Below are 27,160 nucleotides of genomic sequence, written 5' to 3' on the forward strand. Positions count from 1 at the left end.
AGTTAGTCTATTCTCAGTAAGCCAACGTGCGAGATCTTTCTCTATAGTCCCAATTTCCTGATTGCACATTCTGGCACCCCGGCTCACTTGTGAACCGCAGCCTTCTCGGAGATATCGACAACGAAGGCGCCGCCCAGGAGAATAGCGGGCTCGTCAATGTTCTGGTGCTCGTAGCTGCAGACAGTGTTAGCGGACCGACCGCGAAAAGTTGTGCCTCCAGGTTCCGCAACCCACCTCAAAGTCCCCACGCCACCAGCCTCCAACACAAACGCCGGCCCCTCGTGCAGTGCCTTGCCGGCCCACCGCAGCGCAAAGGCGCGCAGAATGTGGCCGTGGGCGACAACGAGAACGTCGCCTGTGCTGCTCGCGGCGTCGGCTCCCTTTTCAAGCACGGGGGCCTGCCAGCGGTCGCGGATGTCTTGAATCAGACGATCCAGGCGCTCAGTGACTTGCTCAGGACTCCTGTTTGTTCGATCAGCACACTTGCCTTGCGGGGAAAAAGTTAAGAAAAGAGGTGCGGTTCTTGTGCATGGGCATCTGGGCCGCCAGGAAACTTACTCGCCACCGGGACAGCCGTCACGCCAGATATCCCAGCCTTCGGAAAGCCCCTGCTCCTTCCGCAGGCGACGAATCTCGGGGCTTGTGATGCCTTCATAGTCGCCATAATCCCACTCGCGAATGTCGTGTGTGACCTGAACTTGGGCGTCGCAGGAGCGGCTCGTGCCGGCGCCGTCGCCATCAGCGCCGTCGGCGGCTGGCTCACCGTGGGCCTGCCACGGAAGCGGGTTGCGCAAACCAAGGTTGAGGAGCTCAAAGGTGCGCTGGGCCCGCTTCCGCGGGGAGACGTAAATGTGAGCGAGCTGACGGGGAACGATGAGGCGGTCGCGTCCGACGAGAGCGCGGCCCGTCGCCTGAATACGTTTTTCGCCATTGGCAGTCAGCGGGATGTCGGTCGTGCCCGTGTGACGGCCATTCAGAGACCACTCTGTCTCGCCGTGGCGGATGATGAAGACGCGGGGCGCCATGGCGGGGTACTGGGTTTGTTGAGGGGAGAGATGCTGAGCCAGAATTAGTGCCACAGTCTCAAGAATCGTGGTCCAAGACGACAGGAAGTGTTCCGTCTGCGAGCCTCAATCTTGATCATATTCATGTTCGGGTTATCCATCTGGTGCAGGTGCAGACCGATACGCTCTGAGCGATGCATCCCCGCAGCGTGATCCGCCATGACGTGATGGTCAATGGATTTGGGGGACCATGTAGGACGACTAGTTGATTGACAGTGGGCACGGAAATACGACGATGACTGAAGGCCAATTCATCTCGTCTGCCGGTGCCGTACTTCCGTCGTGACGTGTTTCAGGCCGCAAGAGACGGTTCTATCCTAATAGTAGAGGCCATACTCACTCTGTCGCGCTCACAGCGGGCGCTCGTGCGTTCTTGTGTTTCAACAAGCCGAAGGCAGGTTTGGGCGCAATGGCGAAACTTTGAACGTGCGCCAGGACGGAGAGCTGACGAGACAGAGAGAGAGGGAGAGGAGGAGAAGATGGGACAATGTGTTCATCAACAAAAAGGGCTTGATGTGCCCTCAAACGACGAGTCTGCTTCGTTCCAGAGAATTGAAAAAGCAAACAAGTACGCCTCGATCGTTCTTTCCCAAGGTTTCCCTCACAACACGAACCCATCGACGCTTCCCAGAAATGGACGGCAAGAGCGGAGGGCAAGGCCAATTACTAAGCCACTGGAGCTGGAGCTGGAGCTGGACCTCGACGCCGCCGTGGCAAGCGTGGGTGCTGTCCCGCTCCGCTCCCGGTCTTGGCACCAACAGGAGCAGCAACGCGTCGATCGCCGTCGCCGACCCTGCCTCTGCCGCCGTGTCCAGCTCAACCTCGACCGCGAACGACATTGAGCTCCAGCCCTGGCGTTCGACCTCTGCGTCCACATTGACCGCCAAAGAGAGCCCGTTGACGCCGTTCGCCAACCTGCGATCGAGACCCCACAACCACACCCGCACCAGCTCCGCCACCAGTCTTTGCTCGAACTCGAGCACCTCGTCCACCACCAGCAACACCAGCACCTCTTCCGTCAAGAGCCAGGAAGCCCAGTCAGTCTGGCGTGACTACTGGTGACTGCCCAACTCGGTCAGCCTATCTATCGTTCCGCTCCCACCCCCACACAATGGCGACCCCCGGTGCCCGCAAGGTCCGCGCCGGCGTCATCGCCGCCTGTTTCGCTGCCGTCGTCTTCACCGGCGCCATCTACGGCGCCGGCATCAAGACGCAGCAAGAATGGACAGAGGTATGTACTGCGCCCCCGTCTCCGTGGCACGTCCTCTGCGCACCCTCCCGACTGACTCCCCTGGCCTCCACAGAAGCGCGGCCAGTTCCGCCAGTCCCCCCTCAGCGAGCAAATCTCCGTCCTCGAGTCCCAGCGGCAGGGCCTTGTCGAGCAACGCGCTGCCCTGACGAACAAGCTCGCCGCGTTTGAGGCCAGGGTCCGCGAAAGAGACGCCAAGGCTGCAAAGGAGGCGTCCGAGCCGGCAAGATAGCAACGTGCGATTCGACGATTGTCACGACAAACTTTCCGCACCCATACCCGCCTCAGGGCTCTCTCTGACAACCTCTCTGAGCAGGATCAGCTGCGCATCTGAGTGAATGGGATGCGTCCAGAATTACTATAACATCAGCTCCGGAGCAGATCAAGGGGCATCTCGACTCCCAGGGACGCTCCAGTCTGAGCTCTACACCAAGTGCCGCGTCGCGGTTAGGCAGCTGCCGGGCAGTGTACGGCGCGAGGCTTGGCGTGTGGTGCCGCCCTGTTGCGCGAATCCATTCCATAGTAGCTCGGAGCAATGGCACGGGGAATAGAGGCACACAGTCGCACGTAAATTCTGTAGCATAGACTAATTAATTAGAGACAAAAGGCAGCACACTCTTCAGATGGTATGCATCCCATGACCCTAAAACCGGGCCAATACTGTCTCAAGTGTGCAACGCCCATTTGAGCAGAGTCCGATCAGCCTGGAACCCAGAGGCCCAGTCAAGGAGGATGTTTCCGTGCTTCTACTTTAGCTGCTCGGCTCCTCTGCTGTCGGCAGGGGAATGGCCTTGTACAACAGGATGAGCGCAGAGTGAGACTCGCCACCACCCGCCAGGGCATCGATGGATGTCGATGGCACCTCGCTGACCTTGTCGTCGTTGAACCACCACCAGTTGCCGTCCTCCTCACCCCGCTTGCCTGTCTTGGGATCAACACGACCCTCCTTCTTGACGTACGCTGTGTAATGACCGCTGTCCGCGCTCGAGCCCTGGTGCGTCACCACACCACGGAGTTCGTACAAGCCCGACTGGTTGGCACCCTCGTCTTGCCTGAGGGCCGGGTTGATGAGTCCGTCCAGCTCCTTCTTGAGCGTCAGGAGAGATGCATCGCGCTCCGCGTCAAACTCGGCATCCGTCTTGTAAGTCTCTGTCATCTCTGTGTCGCCGTCGCCCGACACCTTGGGCAGCTGGCTCACGGGCGCCTTCTTTTCGTTGGCCTTCTCCAGTGCCGTCTTCTCCTGTGGGGCGCCAGAGGACCCAGCAACGTCGCCGCGATCGTTGGCATTAATCTTGCGCCTCTTGCGAGCCCGCTGCACATCCTCCTCATCCTTGCGGATCTCGCGAACCTTGTCGCGGACGGGAATGAGCATCGACTTGAGTTCGTCGTTGCAGAACTCAACAGCATCAAGCTCGTGTGGGAACACAACCTTTCGCATGATCTTCGCCTTCTTTTGAGTATCACGGCGCCAGAAGAAACGGACAAAATGGACCGTCAAGTACTTTGGCAGCCGCGAGATCTGTGACTTCTTGGTAAAGTTCGTGTCACGGTCGAGTACCGCCGATCTCTTCTCAATCTTTTCCGTGAGGCCCGCCGCAATGCCGTCCCGAAGGTGATTGATTGTGCCGTCAATGTGACAGTTCAGCTTGAAGAAAGTCTCGGTTGACTTGCTTGTTTCCTCGCCGCCGTCTCTAGCATCCTGCTCATCGGCTTCGAGTGTCGATGTCATTGCTCCGGCCATGTACTTGTCGATGAAGGAAGAATCCTTTCCTTCACCCAGGCGCTGCTTGAGTTGGCTCACAATCTGCGACCATGCCTCTTCGGCGTCCTGCTGAGCAAAGCCATTGCCTTGCTTAGATTTTTCGGCGAACTGGGGATACACGGAACGCAGCACGGTCAGAAATGTGTGGGGCGCCACGCTGTCCTGGGTCTCCGCCATCATCTTGTACAGGTCGACAAGAGGTGTAGCCAGGTCAGCCTGCGAGACGGGCTGCAGGCCAAGAGAGCCCTGGACAGGGCGAGGGGTTGGGCCCTTGGCCTTGTATGTAGTCAGGCTCTGTTGGAGCTCGGGGATCGACCGAAGGGTCTGGAGAGTCGAGTTGAGGTAGCAGGTGTTCCCAAGGTTGATAAGGCCAGCTGGAGTTGCGCCCTCTTGCTGTGCGGCCTCTGCTTCGGTCATGTCCTCGACAAACTTGATAGCCTCTTTAGGTCGAGTGAGGGTAGCACTGCCATCGGCGGGCGAGCCCATCATCATGATGATCTGGCCGGGCTTGAAGGCTAGCTTCGACATGTCGGCTTCATCCTTGAGGGGTCCACCCCGGACGAGGATCTTCTGGCGTTCAGGCTCGACGCCCGTCAGACTGTAGAGCTGGTATTTCAGAGTCTCTCCATTGGCAGTGGTATCGACCTCAACGTCGTATTTTTTGCCAGAGTGTTTGACGACAACTGAGCGGCACTCATGTCAATACATGCAAAGAAAGCAGAATAGACTCGCTTGGAGTACACTCACTGGGTATGGTGGCCATGTTGGCGGTTCGGTATATGGGGCGTGGTAACAGGCACCAGTAGCTGTCGATGGAGTGCTATTTGAGTCTGAGGAGGTAACGTCGTATTATAGAGCTGGCAGATGGTTTGCCTAACAAGGTTTCACGAGGAATGCGATTCCAATGCGGTTGATGAAGGTTGTGGATGGGAAAGTCTGCAGGCGGGAGGCAACTTTCCAGGTGCGTCACCGCCCGTCGCCTGGAGGAGGGTCCAATGCCTCGTAGTACAAGGCAACCGGCGGTTTGTTTGCGGGGCACCAAAGTACCTGCTACCTATCAGCTCACTGCCCCTGGCCACTTCCTAGGTTTCTTCGTGGTGGGCGGTCTGCGTGGTGGGGGTTCGTCGCCCTTGCGCTGGTGGCGGGGGATCTGCGGGGCCGCCGAAGCTCAAGGAATCCATCTGGAGGGGGGACAGTCAGCAAGGTCACGTGCCTCAGTGCCTGCGCCTCCTGTATGTGATTCCACATCTCGAGCTCGCCGCCGTGCTGTCATGCTGCCCCACTGTGAGACGTCAGTGCCTCCAGCCGCCCCGACTTCACGAACCCCGCGGGCTCGACCGACGACGACTTCCCAAAGATACTCGAGCTGTGGCAGACCTCTGTCGATAATAATCATGGTGCGCTTCACGAGATACAGCTGCCGAATCTTTCATGAAGCCTCCTGCTGACATGCCGCTCCTAGTCTCAGTCTCTCCGCCCCTACCTCCAGGCTGTCCGAAGCAGCCTGACATCTGCTCTCACCCTCTCCAACTTCGCCTCCCAGACTGCCGAGCGCCACAATGTTCCCGAGATTGAGGCCCAAACGTCCCCAGAGGTCCTCCTGACACCGCTGACGATCGCCCGTAACGAGAACGAAAGGGTCTTAATCGAGCCCAGCATCAACTCCATACGTATATCAATCAAGATTAAGCAGGCAGACGAGATCGAGCACATCCTGGTCCACAAGTTTACGCGCTTTTTGACGCAACGAGCCGAGTCGTTCTTTATCTTGAGGAGGAAGGCGATCAAGGTTGGTTCATCCTGGTGGCAGACGCGCGTAGAGCCGCTTGTCGTCGCTCTGACATATTACTAACTCGGCTTAGGGTTATGACATCTCGTTCCTCATTACAAACTTCCATACCGAAGAGATGCTCAAACACAAGTTGGTAGACTTTATCATCCAATTTATGGAGGAAGTGGATAAGGAGATCTCCGAGATGAAGCTTTTCGTATGTTGCGGCATCCTACTTTTACCGCCCCTTTATTTTCGTGGCTGACGATCACTCAGTTGAACGCTCGTGCGAGATTTGTCGCCGAGTCCTTCCTGACGCCTGTAAGTTTTCTCTTCCAACGAAATACTGTAAGACGGTGTCTGATTCGATGCATTGCAGTTTGATTAAATTCTCAATATGCTTGTTCTAAACATGCGCCCTCAAAACCTTGCCTGTTGTTAGTCTTGCAATAGCCAAGAAGGCTCGTCCTTCTTTGGCGATTCATTACCGGGTTGGGATACGGAAGGACCGCCATCCCGGCGCATCGCAATCAGCTATTTCCCATGAGAAGAGTTCGGCATCCCGCCTAGCAATCCAAATCACAAAGCGATCCAAAAGCCCTGTCATAGATTGGGGACGGAGTTATTTCACCAAAAGAAGATGGTACCGTGTTACTCCGGCCTGCTTTTCTTTTTTGAAAGCATCGCGTGATTTCGTGGTAGGTTGTCGAGGTTGCTGTAGTCCTGGCAAGGTCAAGGGTACAATTCTAGTGCAACCTAAGGCAGTGCTTTTTGCATTCATGTCCGTGATCACGTCGACCTTTCGAACAACCAAATTGCACAACATAAGAAGAGAAGGAGGTATCGTCAGTGTGACAACTCTTGAGACTCCAATTCAATTGGCTTCTGGTCAACTCCAGACTTTCGCCCGTAATTAAAGACAGGGATTCTCCTATTCGCGGTTGCCCTCACGAACCCACCTGAGGCTTTCGTGGAATTGCTCTCTGATTCACAGCCATAGAGGAATAGTGCCTTTCAAGCCACTATGCACCTTCCTCCTTGGACCTCTTATCCCAGTTGCTAATAACTTGAACTTCGCCGTCTCGCGCATAGTGCAGGCTATCGGCAGGCGAACTCACCTGAGAGCTGTGGCTCGGAATTGCAGGCTCGAGGCGAATCCTCAGTAAGTTTCTTATTCAGTACTCCGCTGTTGTATACTAAAATTGGACGCCACGTCTGAGAAGAAGCCTGAGGCCCCTTCCTACATTCACTACTGTTCTTGTTTGCGCGCATACGCGGTCAGATTTAGTTGGGCTTTTTTCACCTGCAGTTCTCAAGTTGCATGCCTTCCTTTCTCAAAACGAGCGTTGCCTGAACTAACCTTCCTCAGAACAAACTAGGTTCCCAAAGTTTGCAACCATCTCTTAATCACAACCGCGGAGCGTTTGCGCCCGGACCGTGAATCGCTGCATACCGCTGCAGAGCCTTCTGGCGCTTTATCGCGGCCGCAACTACCAATACGAGTGGTTTACAGAAAGGCTTCTAACCTAGAACCAGTCTCCTTCTTGCGGTCTTGAATTGCGCAGAAACGACAGGCCTGTGAGTACTCTTTCCCTCAAGCACAACCGTAGGCGGCCAGAGTTACCTTGTTTTCCTCCCAACATGTATGCACGAACTGACAATGATCAATATCCACCAGGCTTGGGGTTCGGTTTAACCCGGAACTGAGTCGTAATAATGAGCTCGAATCAGTTCCAGTCGTCCCAGGGCAGCCAGAAGCCTGATACCAAGGCTCCTGCCGTTGCTGAACAACCCAATACCAGCATGCGCAGTAACTCTTCTCTTAACCCCGATAGTGCCCCTTGGACCCCAGCTTTGGTTCCTGAAGGCATGCCTACTATTTCTCAGCAGGCCCTTCATGGCTTTCATAATTCTTACAACTTGCATCAGTCAGTAAGTTGCATCACGATGACCATCTCCGCTTTTCAGACTATCAACTAAAAAGATCATTCAGGAGCCCCTGAAAACGACTGAGTATGTCGGTAACATGCAATCCCGCACTCATTTCGGTCAGCAAGTCGGCCAAGAAGCTGCCGTCGTGCATAATGAACATCAGCAAGATGCGGAGATGGTCGAACCCCTCTACCGGACCTTGTACGATCCCAGCGGCATGGTGATCCCTCAAGAGAATCTTCTTGACACTGCCGGTGTCTCTAGCACTATCTCTGGTACTCATGTCCCAGGCCACATTGTTGGCCTTGGAGGCCCTTCTGGCTTCCCGCCCCCCATCCGTCCATTTGAACCAGCTCATGGAGTGATGAACTCACAGCCTGGCATCGAGGCGCCCGATATTTTTGGTTCTGATGGCACCGATAGGTACATTGACCGGACCGGCTTCATGGGAGAGACGGTTCACAACATTGGACTACCATCGCTTGCTGGAAGCCCTTTGAAACATTCCTACAGCAACAAGGACGGAACTGCCGGTAAGATCTCGTTGCCTTTCCCTTACGGCTTCTCTCAGCCGACTCAACGAGGCGGCCTTGTCACCAGCCATTCAGCTGGCATCATTGACCTTGACATGACTCCGACCCCTATCCGAGCTCGGTCCTTGCAATCTCAGGATACTCCTTGCACTACTCGTTCTGCAGGCTTGAACACTATCTACAAAGTCCCCACCGGATATCAAGCCCCCCCGGCTTCTGAGAACCGCATCACTGGTCCCCAGACTGTTGGTTTGCGTGGTGTTACAGCCCCTCCCCCTCGATTCAACCTTGACTCGGTCCAAGGTAATGGCTCCGTCGAGAGCGTCCAGGTCGAGCACGACCCTTTTTCAAGCCCTACTATTCGCACCAGCCTCGTCCTTGCGAACCACTCAACTGGTCATCCTGACAATTTCCAGTCGATCACTGTCCAGCCAATGCTGGAAGATATCAGACAACAGCGTTCCGTTGGTCTCAATAACCTCACGAACAGCTGCAATGGCCTCCCCAGCGCCGCGGTCGCTTTGGCCACTGCGAACTTCCCATTCATCGTGACTGCTGAACAACCCAGAGTTCCTGATCGTGGCGTGGTTAAGTTGCTCAACGTAAGTCAATGTCACTGACCTCTCACTAGAAAGTTTCCCTAATGCGTCTTACAGATTCCCTTCATTACCACTCGTGCCGAAGTCATTGCCTTCCTTGGCCGCAATTCAAAAATCCTCAACGACTTTGAAGAGCCTGTGCATATTATCATGGACAGGGTTTCGAGCAAGACTAACGACGCCTATGTCGAATTTCAGACCATGGCCGACGCCGTTTCTGCTGTCGATCGCTTCGTTCTGAACTTTAGCAAGGGCAAGGTAGGTCGCCTGGGAGACCGCCCCATCAGCGTTGAGCTCTCAAGCCAGAGTTCTCTCATGAAGGACCTGTTTCCTTTTGCTTCCGGACTTCGCTGGGAGGGCATTCATCCGCACATGACAGGCCGCCGCAAAGATGGCGCTCCCTATGGTCAGTTCACGGGCTTTGTGACAGAGGAGGAGATGATCATGCTCGTCAAGCATGTCGAGATGCCCAATAGAGTAAGTCAGGAGCAGTCCTTTGTTTGTGGTGCATCTCACTGATCAGATCCAGTCTCCCTTCGCCAAGGAATGCCCTCAGCGTGCGTTCGAGTGCCTCATCAGCACGCTGAAGAAGCTTCCTTGGGACTGCCACGACTTCATCACGGTGCGCCAGCGCGCGGCCATCCATCGAGCTACTGTGGAACTCGTGCGCATCTTGTTCTTTAAAGTCCGCAACCATGTCGACGAGGTGAATCTTACATCGCAGCTGCTGAAACGGCTGGTGCTCAGCGCCATGACCTGCGCGGGGTTTACCCCTCTTCAGAAGGATGACATTGCCTACATTGTCGAGATGGACTCCATGCAGTCACGATCGCACGGGCAACCTCGTTTTGCTGATTCTTGGTGCCATCTCTACGCACTGAGCCCGAAGCCTGACGTGCCGCTGGACGTGCTCGAGGTAAGTCGTGTTTCGTTCTGGCAAGCGCGGCTGGACAAGACAAGTGATTAACGAGTAACCAGTGGTACATTGCTCTTATTCGTGAGGAGACGAACCGCACCGTCGCCGCCCTCCCCATCGGCCACCGAGCTGAGCTGGAGCGCTTAGCTGGCTACACTGATGGATACTTTGGCTACATGTGGGCCGAGATCCAGCGTCCCTTTGGCGCTTTGACCGACCAGATGACTCTGGGCGCCTGCGCCCGTGCTGAGATGATGGCCATTGAGCAGATAATTCGCCGTGCACTTGACGGCTGATACCACTTGGGACCGCAGCCTCTCGGATGCGCAGTTTGTTTCGGGTTCGCACGACAACCAGAAAGATTGGGCTGGGCATAGACAGAGGCAGCTTGTTGTGTGTGGCAGTCATGAAGAAGCAGATGACCGAGCCAGACGCATTAAATACTATGCGAGGACGTGGTCTTTTTAGTTGGTCACTGCCGCTTTGCGCAGGCGGGAGAGGGTATGCATGAAGAATGGGATTGTCGATAGCTCAGTGTGAGCATCTTTGGGCTTGCGAGAACAGCAGCATAATGCCAGATCGGGAGGTCCGGACCAGGCGGCAGTTTGGCTTACTCTGCCGTCGGAGATGAGCAAGACTTCCCGAAACAACAATGAGAATTTGGTTCATTTGACTTCGATGAAAGTGCTGGCAGGATTAACATGGTTCTGTGGCCAATTTCAACTGCACGAGGTTGAACTAAGGTCTGTGATGGCAAGTAGTGGAGTTGAGGCTGAAAGAGGCAAGAGCATTCCATTATGTCAGCAGTTGGAGTTGTGTCCTTTCGGCCTTGCTTAGTCCCCTTCCCCCTCTTCCCCTTTTTTCGTTGGCCCCAACGCCCTGGTTCTGGTGGCAGAGCGCGGGCCGCTGAGTGTCGCCTGCCCAATCCAATCTGACAATGTTCTGCAGGAACGATGGGCGCTGGGCCGCTCGGAAGCTTCCGTCGCGTCACAGCGGGTCAGCGGGTCGGCAGGCAGCATGGCACTGGAGCCCGCACGAGGTCAACAGGGGGGGGGGCTGCCCTAGCTGGCGTTCTGAAGCCCGGGAACATGGACCGGACTGATTCTGATCCTAACTCGATGTGGTAACAGTACACCCCATCCCCCCCTGGCGCCCCCTCCTGGATCCCCTAATCCTCCACTGTTCTTCCATTCCCGCAGTCGCAACATTCATGCCACTACAGATGCACACGAATACCACAAGGAAAAAGTAGTAAGGATCTTATTGCTTGAAAGCCCGCATGTCTTGACCTTTAGTTGATGACGCATGCGCCTGTTAAATGCAATGCGCTGCGACAAGGGACCATGTCACTAGGTGCTCCACCTTTCGACAAACGACGTAGGGAGCCTGCAAAGGATGGCAATCGGTCTGGAAGGCGTTTGTGAGAGTCGCAGTTGCTCCCGCAGGCGTCCGTCTCGGCTCTTCTTGACATGGCCATGTTTGGCCGGGATCAGGCTACGATTCAGCTCTCGCAGCCTGGTATCGCATATGTCCTCCCAACCCCGTGCTTCTTACTGCTACACGCATAAGCAGTATTGGTGCGCATTTTTGTATTTGTCGTCCATTCTTGATCGCAAATAGCAGTCCTTGCCTCGCTTGCACAAGATCAAGGACAATTGTGTGCTTTCAGCTCTTCTGGCGAACCTCATTACACAACCACATCAGTAAGACTACACAACAAGACAGACTCGACCTCAGGTCACACGAAGCCGACGCCATGTCCTTGCTCAGGAAGGCAAAGTCGACCTCGCAGGTTGTGTCCTCGACTGACAACTCACCCCTCTCCCGCATGTATAGCGGCATTCCCAGAGTTGTCCACGAAGTAGGCCACAGCGAGATGTAGGGTATTTCCTTCGCCAACGTCAATACCAGACAGCGCAACACTACAGCCAGCATCGTGCTCAAGAAGTTTCTTCGTGTCGCCGATGACAATGTTGACATGGCACTTGAGCACTTCACTCAAGCTCTGAAGTGGAGGAAGTTTAATGATCCATCCGGCAAGCTCACAAAGATGTTCGATCCCAAGAAGTTCGGCGAGATGGGATTTGTTTCTCGACACCGTACTGACGAGGGTGGCGGCCGGGTCGTCTTCATGTGGAATCTCTATGGTGTCATCAGGGACGTTCAAGCAACCTTTGGAGACATTGCCGAGTAAGTAATATCATGTTCTATACCTCGCGTCTTGCTTCAGGATTGTTTCATTGTCGCTGTGGATGTTTGTTGACTCCTTCCAGATTTCTCGACTTCCGGATTGCCCTCATGGAGCTGGCTGTCCGAGAGCTGGACCTTTCAAACGCACCAGCCCCAATGCCCGAAATCGGCCCAGACCCATATCGCATCATCCAGGTCCACGACTGTGCCGGGTCGAACCCATTTACCGTGTACCCTAAGATCAAAGATGCGATCGCCGAGACAATCGACATCTTCCAGGCCAACTATCCTGAACTCCTGGCCTACCATCATTTCGTGCGACTGGGCCATGTCAATACGTTTCGCATCAAGTTGCTGAATACTTTGGTTCCTGAGCTTTTGCGTCCCAAGCTGCTCAGCCTTGGTAGAGTCGAGTTCAAATCCTCTCTCAAGCGTAAGGACGTTCTTCTCAAGCTATTCCCGGATCCAGCAGACCGTCAGCGTTACGGCTTCTCTCTTCCAACAGAGTTCGGCGGAAACACTAGCAGTGTGCATGATGGCCGGACTGTCCAGTTTCTCCTCACTGAAATCTCAGATGAGAACATCGCAGAAGAAGATGTTAAAAGCGTCAGGGTGATTGTACCACCTGCTCGCAAAGGGGCCCAGGCGAAGGCCAAGGAGCTGACTGCGCACACAGCCACTGCGGTGGCTTCTGACAGTCCTTAGGTTTGAGTTTAAGGTCATGGACACGTGGTCTTTATTACGTCGCCGCTTCACAATTCGTGTTTCGACGACGAGTTGACCTCCTTTCTGCTGCTGCCATCACTTGTGATTCAGAGCTTCGGCCGCTTCCGTACTCAAGCAAGTAGAGTAGATGGCGGTTTTCGACGCATGAAGTACATAGACAGTGTTACTCTAGGCAGGAAACATGAATCAGAATTTCTTCCTTGCATCCATGCTTGCGAGGCCTCGACGTGTCAAGACCAAGGGATCGCACGACGTGAAAGGATGGAATTTCTGTCTGGGTGGGATCGCGTGGCATCTCAAGGTAAGGTAGCAAGCAGTACATGGGTCTTTTGGCGCGAGAAAGATTGTTGTTTTTGTCGCGGGAAAGCTGGGGTTAGGAGGCCGATGAGCGAAAGCCAGAGATTGGTCGATACGCAGCAGCATCAGTTCTAGCAGAGCACACACCTGGAACGAGACTTGAAGGAACCTGGCAGCCTCGCCCTCCCAAGGCCGCAACCTTTTCAATGCCACCACCACTAATGTTGGCAGCCACAGGCTGGCTTCATGTTGTCGCGAGATGGGTCAAGGATGGACAGGTCGAATTGACGTGCTGTGCACTCAGGTGCGACCTTGAATGGCACGCTGAGCGCTCACGAGGGCCCTTGTGTCCTCTGAGGATCATCAGAGGCTGGAAGTGTCAAGCCCAGGGTTGGCGGCCGCCGTCGCGCCTCAGCTCGTCAGCCGTAGTGGAGAGAGGCGAGCGAAAGAGGACAAGGACACAGAGCTGGTATGAGCCCAAAGACCGAGTCGGCTTCGTGTGGAAAGCGCCCATTCTGAGCACGGCGTCGTACTCGGGGCGTTGAGGAGGTGGTATCGGTCCAGGACGTCGGGCCTCGAAACTGCGGCCTTGAACTTGCGGGCGCAAGGTAGCCAGAGATGTGGCCTTGATGAACCTGAACCTCCTCAAAGTCAGTCCCGCTGATCGCTTCTGCAGTGGACGCATCGCATTGGCCTTGCTTGCGCTGTCAACCTGTTGCCCTTGGATTTCGCACCTCTCGTTCCGAGCCTTATACTCATGTACTGGGCCGGCGTTACTTCAACGCCGTTCGCACATCCAATGACGGCACGCGCTCCTTAGCCTTAATACTGACGACAGTGTTGCCTTCCCTGGGGAGAGGAGGGGGAACGGCAGAGACAAGAAGCTGACGAGGTGCACGTGAATCGCGCGCTCATACTTACCTTGTCTGACCTACCAAACCCCATCCAGCCGCTCCGATCAATTTCCCATGCTTTCTCCTTCATCTCACACCTTACCCCCATTCCTCAGCACAAGAGCACATTCGCTCAGCTCAGCGCAGCGCAGCTCTGTTCGGCTTGGATTAGTGGCGTCCTTCCTTTGACGGCCCGGTCTCGACCACATTACATGGTCCAAAGCCAGTGGCAAGACGATTCGACTTTGGACGCGCACACATTTCTATAGCCGCGCTGCGCTTGGAAGATTGTGCAACGACAAAGGACAGCAACGACGGCAACTGCAAGGCCACAGCTGTGTGCGTACTCAAGCTGGCGACAATCACCTCTGTCCTCTGGAATCGCCCCCCGCCGCCACCCCCCTGGCCTGCCCGACCTTAAGTAGTTTTCGTCAACAGGGGATTGATCACCTTGGAAGTTGCGGGCTCTCAAGGCGATACGACCACTGCTGCGGGGCTTTCCGTTCTCCGTCTCCTGAACGGACCTCCTGAACGGACCTACCCTTAGGGAGGAGTCCAGGACCGACCCTGGAGCTTGTGTTGGTTTGTTCCTTCCTTCCATCCTCCTCCCCTTCCCCCTCTGGCATTTCCCAGCACTTGGACCGCGCCTCCGCCTCCACTTGCACCTGCACCTGCCTCCACCACCTTCCCTGCCAGACGTTTTGGCAGGTAGGTAGGTACTTGGGTACATCGCCTCCAATTCCTCCTCCGCCACGCTGCGCTACTGTTACTGCTCCTCCTCCTCCTCCTGCCATACACGCGCCGGCGTGCAGGCGACCGACCTTACTTTCCACACCTCCCTCTCTCCTCCCTCACATCTCTGTCACCATCAGCACGCAACCTTTTGCATTTCTCCTGCAGTACCAATCCTTCGTCGATCTCTTTCCTGCACTAGATCGAATCTCACATATCTTTCTCTCCTCTTGAGCTTGCGACCATACGTCTTTTCTCCTTTTCCATTTCGCGTCTTCTTTGACAGCCCCTCAACCCCCATTTGCCGAGCATAGCACTATTTACGCGTCGAAATCGTCTCACGAGGCGCGCCCAACTTTCCTGGCCTCCACCAACTCCACATAACGCGTCGACTTGTAGCGTCGCGCGAATCGCCTCGCCATGTCTCTCTCGCCGTCGAGCCAGAGCAGCCTTGGCGCTGTGGCCCTCGGCCTCGAATCCTCCTCGCATGTCGCGTCTCTCAGCTCAACACCACCTACCAACTTCTCCGACAACATATCTATAGCCTCCGAAGGCATCAAGGTCGAGACTACACCTGTACCCGAGATTCAAGCGACCGTCATTGTCGCCACGGAGCCTCAGCCTGAGGTCTCTGCCACACCCCATGACACGCCTCAGATTGACGCGCCATCGGCCGCCCAAGAGCCGCCCGCAGCCGGGCGTGCTCGGAGGGCACGCGTCAGCAATCCCGTCTATAACCTCTCCCAATTGAGCGGCACCGCCGCAAAGGGGAATGGCCGCAGAAAGCGAGCCAGCCTCGGAGACGCTCTCTCTACCACGCCGCGCTCCTCTGACCCTCTCGTACGCGACGGCATTGACGCGCTGAATCTGCAATGGTCTATGCAAGGCCTCAAGACCCCTGGCAAGTTGGCCCAGGAGAAGCCCGACACTCCCCGCACGACTCGAGCCTCAGCGCGCGACGCCCCGGCCAAGGTCGATATCCTTACATCCAAAGCGACCTCTCTCGGCAAGCGCGGGCGCAAGGCCTTTGAACAGGGCATTGGCAAGGTCTCCAGAGAACTTCTCCGCCTTAGAGATACGAACGAGTTTGCCAAAGTAGAAACGAAGCCTGTTTTCCACACCATTTGGGCCAATGGCAAGCTGGTTACTCCCGAAGAGCTTGAAAATGGCCCTGCCCGGAAGAAGGCTAAGACGAAGGCGCCCTCGGAAGTAAAGAAGGCCAAGGTGGACGAGACAAAGAAGGATGGCGAAAAGAGTGAGGAGACGCTCGAGCTTCATACGCGCAAGGGACGGCGTGTCAAGCGCTGGCTCGCCAAGGGCCTGTATGCCGGTCAGGACACGCCGCTTGACCTGAACGAGGGTCTGGGCCTCGCGGAGAAGAAGAAACTCGCACAAATCCCGGAGCTGGCCGCGTCCGGGCGCGTGAACAAGGCACTGCCTTTGCCCATGTTCAATGGACTGAGGACGTTGATCAACGGCCGAGACTTCAAGCTTCCGTTCGACGTTTGCAACCCTTTGCCTCCGGGCCAGCCGAAGCCCGAGCACTGGACAAAGATCTCCAAGAGTATGTATTGCGCGCTCCTGTTCCACGGCACGCATCACTGACACGTTTTGCAGATCGCTTTGTGGGAGAATCTAGTCTATACTGGAAGAAGAACCAACATTCTTCTGCAGACGAGTCCAAGTGTGTTTGCAAGCCGCAGGACGGCTGTGACGAAGATTGCCAGAACCGTATCATGTTGTATGAGTGCGACGAGAACAACTGCAACGTCGGTAAAGCTTTTTGCACCAACCGCGCCTTCGCCGATTTGCATGAGAGAAAAGTTGCGGGCGGCAAATATCGCACAGGCGTCGAGGTCATCAAGACATCGGATCGCGGCCATGGTATCCGGTCCAACCGATGCTTCGACGCAAACCAGATTATCATGGAGTACACTGGAGAGATCATTACCGAGGAAGAGTGCGAGAACCGGATGAACACAAAGTACAAGAACAATGATGTTAGTCGCGCCGATAAATTTCTTCGCGAGGTGTCTAAAACTAACCTATGGCTTAGTGTTACTACCTCATGAGCTTCGATCAGAACATGATCATTGACGCCACGACTGGGAGCATCGCCCGCTTCGTCAATCACTCTTGCAAACCAAACTGCAAGATGATCAAGTGGATCGTGGGCGGCCAGCCGCGAATGGCACTGTTTGCGGGAGACGCGCCCATCATGACTGGCGACGAATTGACCTACGACTACAACTTCGACCCTTTCAGCGCTAAGAACGTTCAAACCTGTCTGTGTGGCGAGGCGGAGTGTCGCGGTGTGCTGGGTCCCAAACCCAAGGGACCCAAGCCGGTCAAGGCTGAGAAAACAGACGGCAAGGCTGGTCTGAAGAAGAAGAAGAAGGCCAGGGCTACAAAACCTGACGCCAACACAACCCCGAAATCTGCAGCAAAGGCCCTCAAGAGCCCTGCCAAGCTGAAGGCGAAGACACAGACACCGAAAGCGAACCTGAAGGAGACTGTCAAAAGCGTTGTCAAGCTCGGGAAGCGCAAGCTTGAGGAGCTCGCCGGAGATGACACAGCCAACGCGATGGCGAAGAAACGAAAGATCAAATCTCACAAGGGCACGAAGCAGAGCGCAAAACGTAGCTTCTCCAACGCCAGCACCAAGGTTGTCCAGGCGGCAGCGAAAGGCGCCGCCACGGTGAAGAAGAGTGTCTCAACGATTACCGTGAACGCCAAGTCAACACCTGTCGCGAAGAAGACAACGTCTTCCAAGGTGACTACTGTCCGCACATCCAGCTCAGGCCGTGTCATCAAGGCGACAAAGAAGCGCGACTCCCTTCTGCAGACGACCTTGTCACCCAATGCGACAATTATCGCAGCCAGAGCTGAAGGCAGCAAGATCAAGGCTGCCGACAAGGGCAGCTTGAAGACGCCGAACAAAACGAAGAGACCGGCCACTCCGAAGAGTCTCAAAAGCGCTGTCAAGTCCCCCCGCAAAGCGCTGGATCTACCGCGCGTGAAATCGCAGATTCGCTTGGTGAGCCCCGAGGCGAGCAGCATCACTGCCCTCGTGTCCCCCTCGATGGCCTGAGGCTTTCCGTAGGTGACGGTTGTGCTGCAAGTGAGAAGGAGATGAGGCGCGGAAAGACGGGAGCGGCGGAGTTGAGGATCCGATGTTTTTGCTATGGCGCCCGGCCTTGGTTGTCCTGCGGTAGGTTACAAGAGGCGAATGGAGTAATATCGATTGTGCATTTACAACTAGTGGGCACCCGCACGTACCCTCAGTAGCTCTACCAGGATTGTCATTTATTCAACATATTCTTTCTCATCTCCACCGCATTGAAGAGGTGGCCCGAAACAACGAGCATGTGCATTACTCCCTAGACTGTCTACAGTGGGGTTCTACCGTGACTGTCACTAACCGGCTAAACAACAGCAGCAACGACAGGAACAGGGCGCAAGGAAGTGGCTATGTGAACAGACAGGCGGACCGCATCCCAGACCGGGGCTACGATGTAAAACATGCAATGGGACGTGATGACCATGCACCGACAGCTGTGGAGGGAGGCTCACGTCTTCGCAAGGCAGCGAGCCCTTCACAGACGATCATTGCGATTCACCTGTCTTTCTGAGGCTTTGCTTCTCCACCAGCCTGATATCGCCCGCCCTGACATGGGCAGCGGACTTGTGAGGTTGGCTGTCATGTGTTTGACCGAGATCGTGTGTCGCTCACCGCCTTTGTTGGAGACTCCTTGCGCCTGGCCACCACTTGGTTCGGGCGTGGTCAGGTGCGCTCGCGCGCGCCGGACGGGAAAAGGGCGGGGAGCTTGCTGTGTTGCACTTTGTGCGGCTCTACGGTTCAGGAAAAAATCAGTGAGGAGTACGGGGAGAGGCTGTGCTACGCGGGAGTTGCTTCAGCCTGAAGGACGGTCGAAGGAGAATTCATTGGCGTGGAGAGCTTCCACGGGCGTGGCTGAGCTGCGACTTGCAAACGACAGTCGTAACTGTTTGAAAGGGCAGAAATTGGACTTGAATGCTTCCATTGCGCACCGGGGTCAGGTCGAGCACAGCATTGCGACGGGAGCGGTTGGCGCATCCTTTGGCAGCACGTGCGTGTGGGAGTGTTGAGAAGCCTGGTGGACTCGGTTCGCCAAGCGTCGGGGGGAGGCAGTTTGTCGCCCCGACGAAATTGGTGATGGGGGGCCAAGCTTGACCAGTGACATTTCCGAAAATACAAGAGAAACGTGATAACACCACCGCATGGCTTTGTGACTTGATATTGTGTCATTATTTGAACATCAGGGCATGTTTGTGTACAACATCCACGGCGGTGGGCCAGAGAACGTCCAAGCTGTCCGCGGCCTAGACGTGGACCGTTAGGCACCCAGTCAGCGGCAGGCAAATGGGCACTTGGTCTTGAACTTTCGATTGGCCTTGACAACGAGAATCGTTCGCATTTCCGAGCCCATCAACTTGCATACGCCGGGCAAGAGAGTGGGAGGGGGGGGGGGGGGGTGGTTGCTTGTACATTTGAATGCCGACTTGCTTCTGAGCTTGAGCATGACCAAGGGAGGAAAAGGGTAGACGCGAGACATCGCCATCCACTCGAAGCCGTCGTATGGCTTACTCTTACTGCTTGTCGACTGTGCACACAACATTACCTTTGGTACCTGAGTTCAACATGCTTACACCATTTCGATCCCAGCAATGACGAAAGAGAGGGGGGCAGAAGACCCAAGTTAATCTTCACCAATCAGGTGCCGCTAGAGGGTGTGCAACCAAGGGCCCTCCTTCGTTGGCGACAGCAAGTCGCGTGTCACAAGCTCCTTTCCAAGGCGGTATAACTTCTTCAGTCGTGCAACCGAAGAAGAAAAGGTTCCAAAGGACTTCCTCCGCTCTGCATTGGTTCTTCTAGCAAGCAAGAGGCAGCCGCTCAGCCACGGTTGCCTTAGGCAGGTGTGTCACGGGTCTCAACGTCGGTGGGTCTCGGTGAGCAGGGAAAACACGTCCCAAGCCCCTTAATAACCCGACATGGCGAATAAACATGCGAGTGTTGCGCAAAAAAACTGTTTTATTCCCCAGAAGCTGAACTGAACCTGCAGGTGTCCACTGGAGCGAGACTGGGTAAGTCTATCAAAATCAAAAGGCAACGAGTGTCTGATCACTAGTGATGAAGGTCCTGGTCGGGGCAGGTGTCTAGCTTAACAGTACTCAACCCCTTCCAACTGTGAGCAAAAACTGAAATAAAGAAAAAGTAGAAATGATGGCAAGGTCCTGCTATGATAATTCGAAGCTGTGCCGAGTCCTCTTCTGCTTGGGGGTGTGACGGACGCGACATGGCCATGCGAGAAGATTGGCTTCGAGAGACTCATAGTGCCTGTGTTGACGTTTTGTTGGCGCAGTTCATCTGCCATGTAGGAACCGAAAACTGCCGCACCTGGATCTCGTCAGTTGTAATGTCGGAAGGTAAGTGACTAATTGAACTCACGTATGGCGGCGCGTGAATGGTAACGCCAGCGAGTCCATACTCTCGTGCCTGAGGTTTGAGACGGTCTCAACGACTGTGCATGCAGTATGGGCAAACAATATCGTAAGTGCAGCTCAGGTTCCTGCCGTTATCGCAGTTGGTCTGTAATATTTCATCAGCTAAAACACTTGTATGGATCATGCATGAGCATAGGCTGAACCCACGCAGTTCCAGGTCATGATGAGGTCTGGGGGTTGAGACGATCTTTTGTAGTGCTTTGGTAGTCTTGGATTCTGAGCTTGTAGTAGAGTCTTCTGAATTGCCTCGACAGTGTACTGATGATCTAAACATTCAAAGACTATGCCGATGAAGACATCGAGTTGTTTTATATATTTTCTCGGCCATCTCGCGATTGAAACTGGTCGCAAAGGCGTCATGACATTCGAATGGAAAGCCTCAAGGTTGGAATCCTTGACTGCCCGAAGACACATAACCTGTACCAATGCCATACCAATGACACTATGTCGAACCGCCCAACGGGGCCAGATATCAAGCCTCACATTTGCAGTCGGTGTGCAATTTCTCAAGGCGAAAGCAGTTTCCGTGGGAGGGATGTATAGATTTGCTGGCGCTTCGTCGCCGAGAGTCTGAACAATATCCACGTCCCTGAGATTGAGGCCAACCTTGCCCTGAGGCGTTGGACAAACCTCAACCAAACACAGCTTTGCCATCGCAAAGAAGGTTGAATCTCGTCGCCCTACTAGGCCAAATCGCAGGCAGGAAGGGGGGGATCTGGGGGTTGACATAGCCTCCGTGCGCAGCTTCCACGGCCCGAACATCGTCGGTGTCCTCCATCAGGCCTCGGCCACGGGAAAGCAAGGCGGAACGACGGTGGAGAATTCCCAACAAGTTGTCCAGGACGTCTCTCACCGTCCCATGCTCGCCGCGACGAAACTCAGCAGCTTTAGGGCGGCGGAGCCTCAAGCCCCCTTCTCCTGAGTCGAATGTGCACTTGCGGCTCAACGAAATCTGAGCTCCGGGTCAGTATCGTGCGGGAAAAAAAGGGGGATGCTAGGCTCTTGATGTCAGGGAGCATGACACGGTTTGCCGCAGGAAATCTTACCGCTTTCATCCAAGCACATCCTAGAATGCACATTGGAGAGTTGGAATATCGGCCCATCTGAACCAAGGACTACTTTGCTTCGCACACCGCCCTAGCGTGTGAGCCTCTCTCGCACCACGCTGATCAGAGCCTCATGCGCCCCAGCCTTGCCCGATTGGAGGACTCTGGCTTCCAGCGCCTCTTTCATCCTGTGACTTTGCATCCAACCTGTCGTGATTCAATAAAAGTATTGAGAATAAATCGCCGAGCCAAAATAATAATAAGACTTTGTGGAACCGCGTCCTTGAAGCAGGGCAGGCTCACTCTGTGAAGGTGGATAGGCCGTCTCGTGGAGGAGTCATGACGTCAATACGACCTAATAAGGTACCTACGGCGGGTATGTGATTATTTGAAGCTCCTGCTTCGTTCGGTAGTAGGCTGTGTGAACGACCTTGCGCCTCGCCCGAGACATGAGGCTATCGTGGAGCGCAAAAGGGGCAGGCGAGTAAGGTTCCGCTGAGGTTCGGTCAAGCGTCATGTGTTCGCTTTATTGGAAGAAAGGCTGGGCCTTAAGCTCATGTCTGGCAGCAGCAAAGACCCGGGCACCGAATACAGTCTAGGTCTTCCACCGGAGCGGCCCCGTACGCATTTACCATGCCGCTGCACAGCATCTTAGTTTCTCCGGGGATCGTGACGTGAACTACTCCTCTCCTTTAAGGTAAATGATGAAGGACGCTCAGATCAGAGTAAGATATGTGCAGAGTCGGGGTCATGGTCATTGCTGGGCCACTGGTTGGGCATGAACCACGCCTTAGTCATCAATAATTTCTCTCGAATGGCAGGTTGCCATCTAATGATGCATCGCCCAGACCTCATCTGCCCCGTCGGCGTCAGCGATGCGACCGACGTTCCCCTACCAATACCAGTATTGTGTGGGAACCCTGCAGAATCCTTCATCCTCGATCCGATTCATTCCTGAACACGACCACGATGCCATGCCATTTCTAGTCCTGGCGTTCCGAAAGCCATGTCGCGACACAACACTCGATCCTAGGTAGTAACCACAGCGAGCGCGACGCCGACACCATACTGCCTCCACCATAGACGCCACGCGTCTCCCGGGATGCACTGCCTGCCACCATGACAGAATCGCAAGAGAGTCACAAAGCCATCGCTAGATGGACAAGCCGGGTCATCCCGGCCATCCTTGCTGGTGTTCTTGGTTATGCGACGTACGTTGTCGTATCGCGACTCTGCAGTACGTCCTCCAAAGCAAGCCTATTCTAACCGCGCACTAATGGACAAACCCCAAGTTGAATATTTATCGAAAGAGAGGGGAGAAACTGGCACCGTCATTGCCGTCTTGATTCTCTATTTTCTTTTCCTCTTCTTGTCCTTGGTGACATACATCCGAACGATATGGACCATCAACACCGACACTGGACTTGTACCTCTCGGCCCAGAGGCTCAGAGAGCCGAGACCGGAGTAGAAAAATCAATAACGAAGGGAGGCAAACGATCTGGACGGCGCGCCGATGATATTGAATCCCAACCCTATCAGCCAGGCCCCGATCAAGACCCGGACAGCCCGGGACTGGAGAGGTTCTACAGCAAAAACGCGTTCATCTGTGAGAACGATGGCCGACCCAAGTGGTGCTCAGAATGTCGCAACTGGAAGCCAGATCGTGCGCATCACTCCAGCGAGATTGGCCGGTGTGTACTGAAGATGGACCACTACTGTCCATGGGTTGGTGGGATGGTTTCAGAGACTTGTAGGTTTCATTGAATCCCCTTTTGCCTGGCCCTTAAAGGACTGGTCTGACATTGGCTAGCATTCAAATTCTTCTCCCAGTTTACCTGCTACTGTGCGGCCATGTGTGCTGTTGTGCTATCGACGGCAGCATATTGTCTGGCCAAACAACAACAGGAGGGACGATCTCTGGACGGGCAGGTCGTCGCGGTCATCGCACTCTCCGCCTTTTTCGGCCTCTTTACCTTCACCATGACGATGACATCGTGGTATTACGTCTTTCTTAACGTTACTAATATCGACATGCTTAAGAAGGCATGGGTTTATCAGGTGGCTGTTCGCGTGCCGCGCGGGACTCCATCCAGCCAGCACTTTTCAACCGTCACATATCCTTTGGCCAAACACAGCGAAACACCAAGCAGTCAAAGTAGCGGGGGCACCATTTTGCCAAGGTCGTCTGCGTCGCACTCTGGTGAGCAGCAATTGTCAGCGAGAGACCTTGCTGCCACACGAACATTCGCCATACTGCGTACAGAGCCCGATGAGAATCCGTGGGACCTCGGATGGAAGGAGAATTGGAAGCAGGTCATGGGAAATAATATCATTGACTGGCTGCTTCCTATTAGGAAATCACCTTGTGCGCTTCACGAGAACGCGGACAGTGATTACCCCATGGGTCATGTACTGCAATCACTGGCGAAGCGGAACGGAATCCCAACCTTGGTGGATGAAGAGGGCAGCCTCACAGAAATGTATGAGGTAAGGAACGCTCAACGAGGGAGTTGACATCACGAAGATACCCAGTTATTCGACACGAGGCAACGCAGCGCCAGGTTTGGATGCACACGTGTGGTTCCCTTTGCGTGTGTTGGGCAAGGATGACACGGCGAGACCAAACAAAAATCCACCACTACATAATTCTTAATGATTAGCCTCTATTTTTAACACTATTCACCCAGAGTATCAATTTTTCGGGGGCGCATTGTTCAAGTAACCAAGAGAGGTTGCCTACCTCGAATCACTGCCTTACCAATTCCATTGTGGCAGTCATGACGTTTGGAGGCGCCCTTTTTTAGCGCGCTTATGTAACCACCAGGCAACACCACAAGACAGACCCGCGTTCGCGTCTCAACCTCCATATCAGAACACTTCATCCCAATGGCGTTGTTTCCGGCCTCACACGACTACCTAGCGATTACCTCGTCAGACTCGAGATGATCTCTGCAGACTGTAGGCCTAGCTCAAGTACTGGAAATTCTTGACATGCAGCCGTGACCCATCCAGACCATGACGACCTCTTCACCACAGTTTCGCGAGTCGTCGCCCCTGATGGGCACGAGGAGCCCGAAATCCCAGTTCACTTATCGACAGCTCTCACTTCTCGCCTCATATGCCGTATCTAGTCCGCTGCGGGTCATTGCTCACATTGACCTCGATGCGTTCTATGCCCAGTGTGAGATGGTGCGCCTGGACACCCCAGAGGACCAGCCCCTGGCCGTGCAGCAGTGGTATGTCAAGCCAAGGATGCCACACATTGTTTCTCCCTTTTTTTTTCTCTCATGAAACGCGCGCTTCATGATGACCGAACTGACATGATCAGGCAAGGTTTGATTGCCATCAACTACCCTGCGCGTAGCTTTGGCATTGGAAGGCACTGCACCCTTGCAGAAGCGAGGAAGTTGTGCCCAGACCTGATCGCACAGCACGTGGCCACATGGCGCGAGGGCGACGACAAGTGGGCGTACCGTGACGATGCCGCCGCCAACATTACGAGCGACAAGGTGTCGCTCGATCCCTATCGGTTGCAGTCGAGAAAGATCCTGGCACTCATCAAAGAAACACTACCACCTGACCTCCAAAAGGTTGAGAAAGCGAGCATCGATGAGGTGTTCTGTGACCTGTCGTCCCACGTCCATTCAATCCTGCTCGAGCGCTTTCCCGAGCTGAATAATCCGCCGCCATATGATGACCCGACGGAGAGGCTACCTCGGCCGCCGGTTGTCGCGCTCGACTGGCAAGCAGACGCCTTGATTGACCTAGACGAGGACGCGGAGAACCAGGACCCTGACTGGGACGACGTGGCAATACTGATTGGGTCCGAGATTATCCGGGGCGTCCGCGCACGCATCCACGAAGTCCTGCATTACACTTGTTCCGCTGGCATAGCGAATAACAAGATGCTCAGCAAGTTGGGCTCGGCCCACAAGAAGCCCGACCAACAGACTGTGATACGCAACCGCGCCGTCCAACAGTTTCTTTCCGACTTCAAATTCACCAAGATCCGCAATCTGGGTGGCAAGCTTGGTGATACCATCGTCAACATGTTCAACACGGACACCGTCAAAGATCTCCTGCCGACCCCACTGGATCAGATGAAGGCAAGACTGGGGGACGAGACGGGTATCTGGGTTTACAACACGATTCGTGGCATTGACCAGAGCGAAGTCAACTCTCGAACCCAGATCAAATCAATGCTGTCCGCCAAATCGTTCCGCCCCTCCATTCACACACCAGACCAAGGGAACCGTTGGCTACGAATCTTTGTCGCTGACATCTTTTCCCGATTGGTCGAGGAGGGTGTGCTCGAAAACAAACGCAGGCCAAAGACGATAAACCTGCACCATAGACACGGTGGCCAAATGAAGTCACGTCAAGGGCCAATACCTCAAGGGAAGCCCATTGATGAGCAAGGTCTGTTCGATCTTGCGAGAAACCTATTGCAGCAGATTGTCGCGGAGGGCAAAGTCTGGCCCTGCGAGAATCTCAGCCTAAGTGTTGGTGGCTTCGAAGATGGCATCACCGGAAACATGGGAATCGGCGCTTTTCTGGTAAAGGGAGCTGAAGCTCAGGCCTTGAGGCAGGCGTCGAACACCTCGACTCACATGTCCCCATCTGAGGTACCAGCTGCCAAGAAACGCCGCCTGGCTAGTGACGGCGGCATACACAAATTCTTGACCCGAAGCGTCTCTATAGACGAAGATGTGGCCGCTCACGATGCGGCCAAGACCGAAGAGAGCAAATCAACTGACGACAAGCAGCAGATACTCTCAACGGGCACGACAACTTCTCGTGTCAAAGACGCCGGAGAAATCGAGACAAACGATTCGAACCCCTGGGCTGTGCCCGTCCATTTGTGCAGCAGATGCAATGCACGCTTCCAAGATAGCGACGACTTCCAAAGCCACCAGGATTGGCATATTGCCAAGGACTTCCAGGACGAAGAACGTGGAAAGTCCGCATTCGTCCAAACACCGCCCTCCGCCTCTCATGCTGCCGGCCCCCGCAAAGCTGCCACATCCGCGAAGCGAGGTGGCCGAAGCGGCAAGCTCGAACATGGCCAACGTAAACTGAAGTTTGGCTAGGTAGCACGCACACATCATAGGCCAAGTGGTGTTAGAGATCGCCAGCGGCGCCAGCCGTCCTGTCGCTCCGCTTCCATGGCTGGCCTGTAACAGTTTCGTGATCCCTGATGATCCGAAGGCGACGGCCACAAGAGCATGGACTAAAGGGGCTGAGACCATGTCAACCACTTGACGGCCCGCGTCACAAACAAACAGTACGACCTGCACTTTTTCCACGATTGGACCCACTCCACGGGAACCGACAGACCAGAATGGTGATGCTGAAGCGGTGGGCAGCATTGGGCATGCACGATGGCCTGAGACGCAGATGGATGGGTCTCCTCGTACGGCCGATCTCCATGACTGGGCAGAAAAGCCTGACCTCTGCAAGCTACAGTGCGGTGACCAAGCCGGACTGCTGGCGATGAAGTCCTCGGAAAGCAGGTCCTCTGAGCTGTTTTGATTTACAGCATTTGAACAAGTGTCGAGCAGTCGTCCGCTTGCACTCCCTTTGTGTATCAGATTCGCTGACCACGACGCCCCACAAAGAGCTTTGTTGAGAGGAATGGCAGACGGATTACAGGCAGCGCTTCCCAGTCTTGGTAGGTCAGGGTTTTGGTGCTCTGGGTTCGGAGTCGTGCGATTGCAGCTTAGGTGGAGCAGCATAGGAGAAGCCGGCATATTGGGTACATGATGACCAGCTCTTGGTGATCCTATCCCTTGTCCTGGTACGTTGCGGTGCAAGACCTGGCCTCCGAAGTCCCCCCCGGAAGCGCCGTTTCCTGGTACCATACAAAGGCGCAGCGTCTTAATGACGATGCTTGAGAATGAGTTGC

General features: G+C 54.9%; 9 protein-coding genes across 9 annotated transcripts; 7 read left to right on the forward strand and 2 right to left on the reverse strand.

Moving 5' to 3' along the window:
* Positions 1-83: 83 nt before the first annotated feature.
* On the reverse strand, positions 84-1,025 carry D7B24_004971 (uncharacterized protein; the record flags this gene model as incomplete). The annotated part of the gene is made up of 3 exons (XM_028639134.1): positions 84-174; positions 235-462; positions 559-1,025. 3 exons carry the CDS (start codon positions 1,023-1,025, stop codon positions 84-86), a joined length of 786 nt encoding a protein of 261 aa, XP_028499041.1.
* A 672-nt stretch (positions 1,026-1,697) lies between these two features.
* Positions 1,698-2,126, forward strand: D7B24_004972 (uncharacterized protein; the record flags this gene model as incomplete). The annotated part of the gene is made up of 1 exon (XM_028639135.1): positions 1,698-2,126. The coding sequence occupies one exon, from the start codon at positions 1,698-1,700 to the stop codon at positions 2,124-2,126; it is 429 nt and encodes a 142-aa protein (XP_028499042.1).
* A 49-nt stretch (positions 2,127-2,175) lies between these two features.
* On the forward strand, positions 2,176-2,545 carry D7B24_004973 (uncharacterized protein; the record flags this gene model as incomplete). The annotated part of the gene is made up of 2 exons (XM_028639136.1): positions 2,176-2,295; positions 2,369-2,545. 2 exons carry the CDS (start codon positions 2,176-2,178, stop codon positions 2,543-2,545), a joined length of 297 nt encoding a protein of 98 aa, XP_028499043.1.
* Positions 2,546-3,064: 519 nt separating this feature from the next.
* Positions 3,065-4,838, reverse strand: USP14 (Ubiquitin carboxyl-terminal hydrolase 14; the record flags this gene model as incomplete). Its single annotated transcript, XM_028639137.1, has 2 exons — positions 3,065-4,758; positions 4,823-4,838. 2 exons carry the CDS (start codon positions 4,836-4,838, stop codon positions 3,065-3,067), a joined length of 1,710 nt encoding a protein of 569 aa, XP_028499044.1.
* Positions 4,839-5,469: 631 nt separating this feature from the next.
* Positions 5,470-6,234, forward strand: ARC19 (Arp complex subunit; the record flags this gene model as incomplete). The annotated part of the gene is made up of 5 exons (XM_028639138.1): positions 5,470-5,472; positions 5,538-5,864; positions 5,938-6,063; positions 6,123-6,167; positions 6,226-6,234. 5 exons carry the CDS (start codon positions 5,470-5,472, stop codon positions 6,232-6,234), a joined length of 510 nt encoding a protein of 169 aa, XP_028499045.1.
* Positions 6,235-7,562: 1,328 nt separating this feature from the next.
* On the forward strand, positions 7,563-10,122 carry D7B24_004976 (uncharacterized protein; the record flags this gene model as incomplete). Its single annotated transcript, XM_028639139.1, has 5 exons — positions 7,563-7,778; positions 7,840-8,913; positions 8,968-9,387; positions 9,440-9,826; positions 9,889-10,122. The coding sequence occupies 5 exons, from the start codon at positions 7,563-7,565 to the stop codon at positions 10,120-10,122; spliced, it is 2,331 nt and encodes a 776-aa protein (XP_028499046.1).
* A 1,460-nt stretch (positions 10,123-11,582) lies between these two features.
* On the forward strand, positions 11,583-12,721 carry SFH5_2 (Non-classical phosphatidylinositol transfer protein (PITP); the record flags this gene model as incomplete). The annotated part of the gene is made up of 3 exons (XM_028639140.1): positions 11,583-11,704; positions 11,759-12,016; positions 12,100-12,721. 3 exons carry the CDS (start codon positions 11,583-11,585, stop codon positions 12,719-12,721), a joined length of 1,002 nt encoding a protein of 333 aa, XP_028499047.1.
* Positions 12,722-14,144: 1,423 nt separating this feature from the next.
* Positions 14,145-17,755, forward strand: D7B24_004978 (uncharacterized protein; the record flags this gene model as incomplete). Its single annotated transcript, XM_028639141.1, has 4 exons — positions 14,145-14,147; positions 15,064-16,228; positions 16,282-16,664; positions 16,721-17,755. 4 exons carry the CDS (start codon positions 14,145-14,147, stop codon positions 17,753-17,755), a joined length of 2,586 nt encoding a protein of 861 aa, XP_028499048.1.
* Positions 17,756-24,270: 6,515 nt separating this feature from the next.
* Positions 24,271-26,345, forward strand: RAD30 (DNA-directed DNA polymerase eta rad30; the record flags this gene model as incomplete). The annotated part of the gene is made up of 2 exons (XM_028639142.1): positions 24,271-24,491; positions 24,584-26,345. The coding sequence occupies 2 exons, from the start codon at positions 24,271-24,273 to the stop codon at positions 26,343-26,345; spliced, it is 1,983 nt and encodes a 660-aa protein (XP_028499049.1).
* Between the last annotated feature and the right edge of the window lie 815 nt (positions 26,346-27,160).

The sequence above is a fragment of the Verticillium nonalfalfae genome, assembly GCF_003724135.2.
Source record: "Verticillium nonalfalfae strain VnAa140/NRRL 66861 chromosome Unknown scaffold_3, whole genome shotgun sequence".
Lineage (NCBI taxonomy): Eukaryota > Fungi > Ascomycota > Sordariomycetes > Glomerellales > Plectosphaerellaceae > Verticillium > Verticillium nonalfalfae.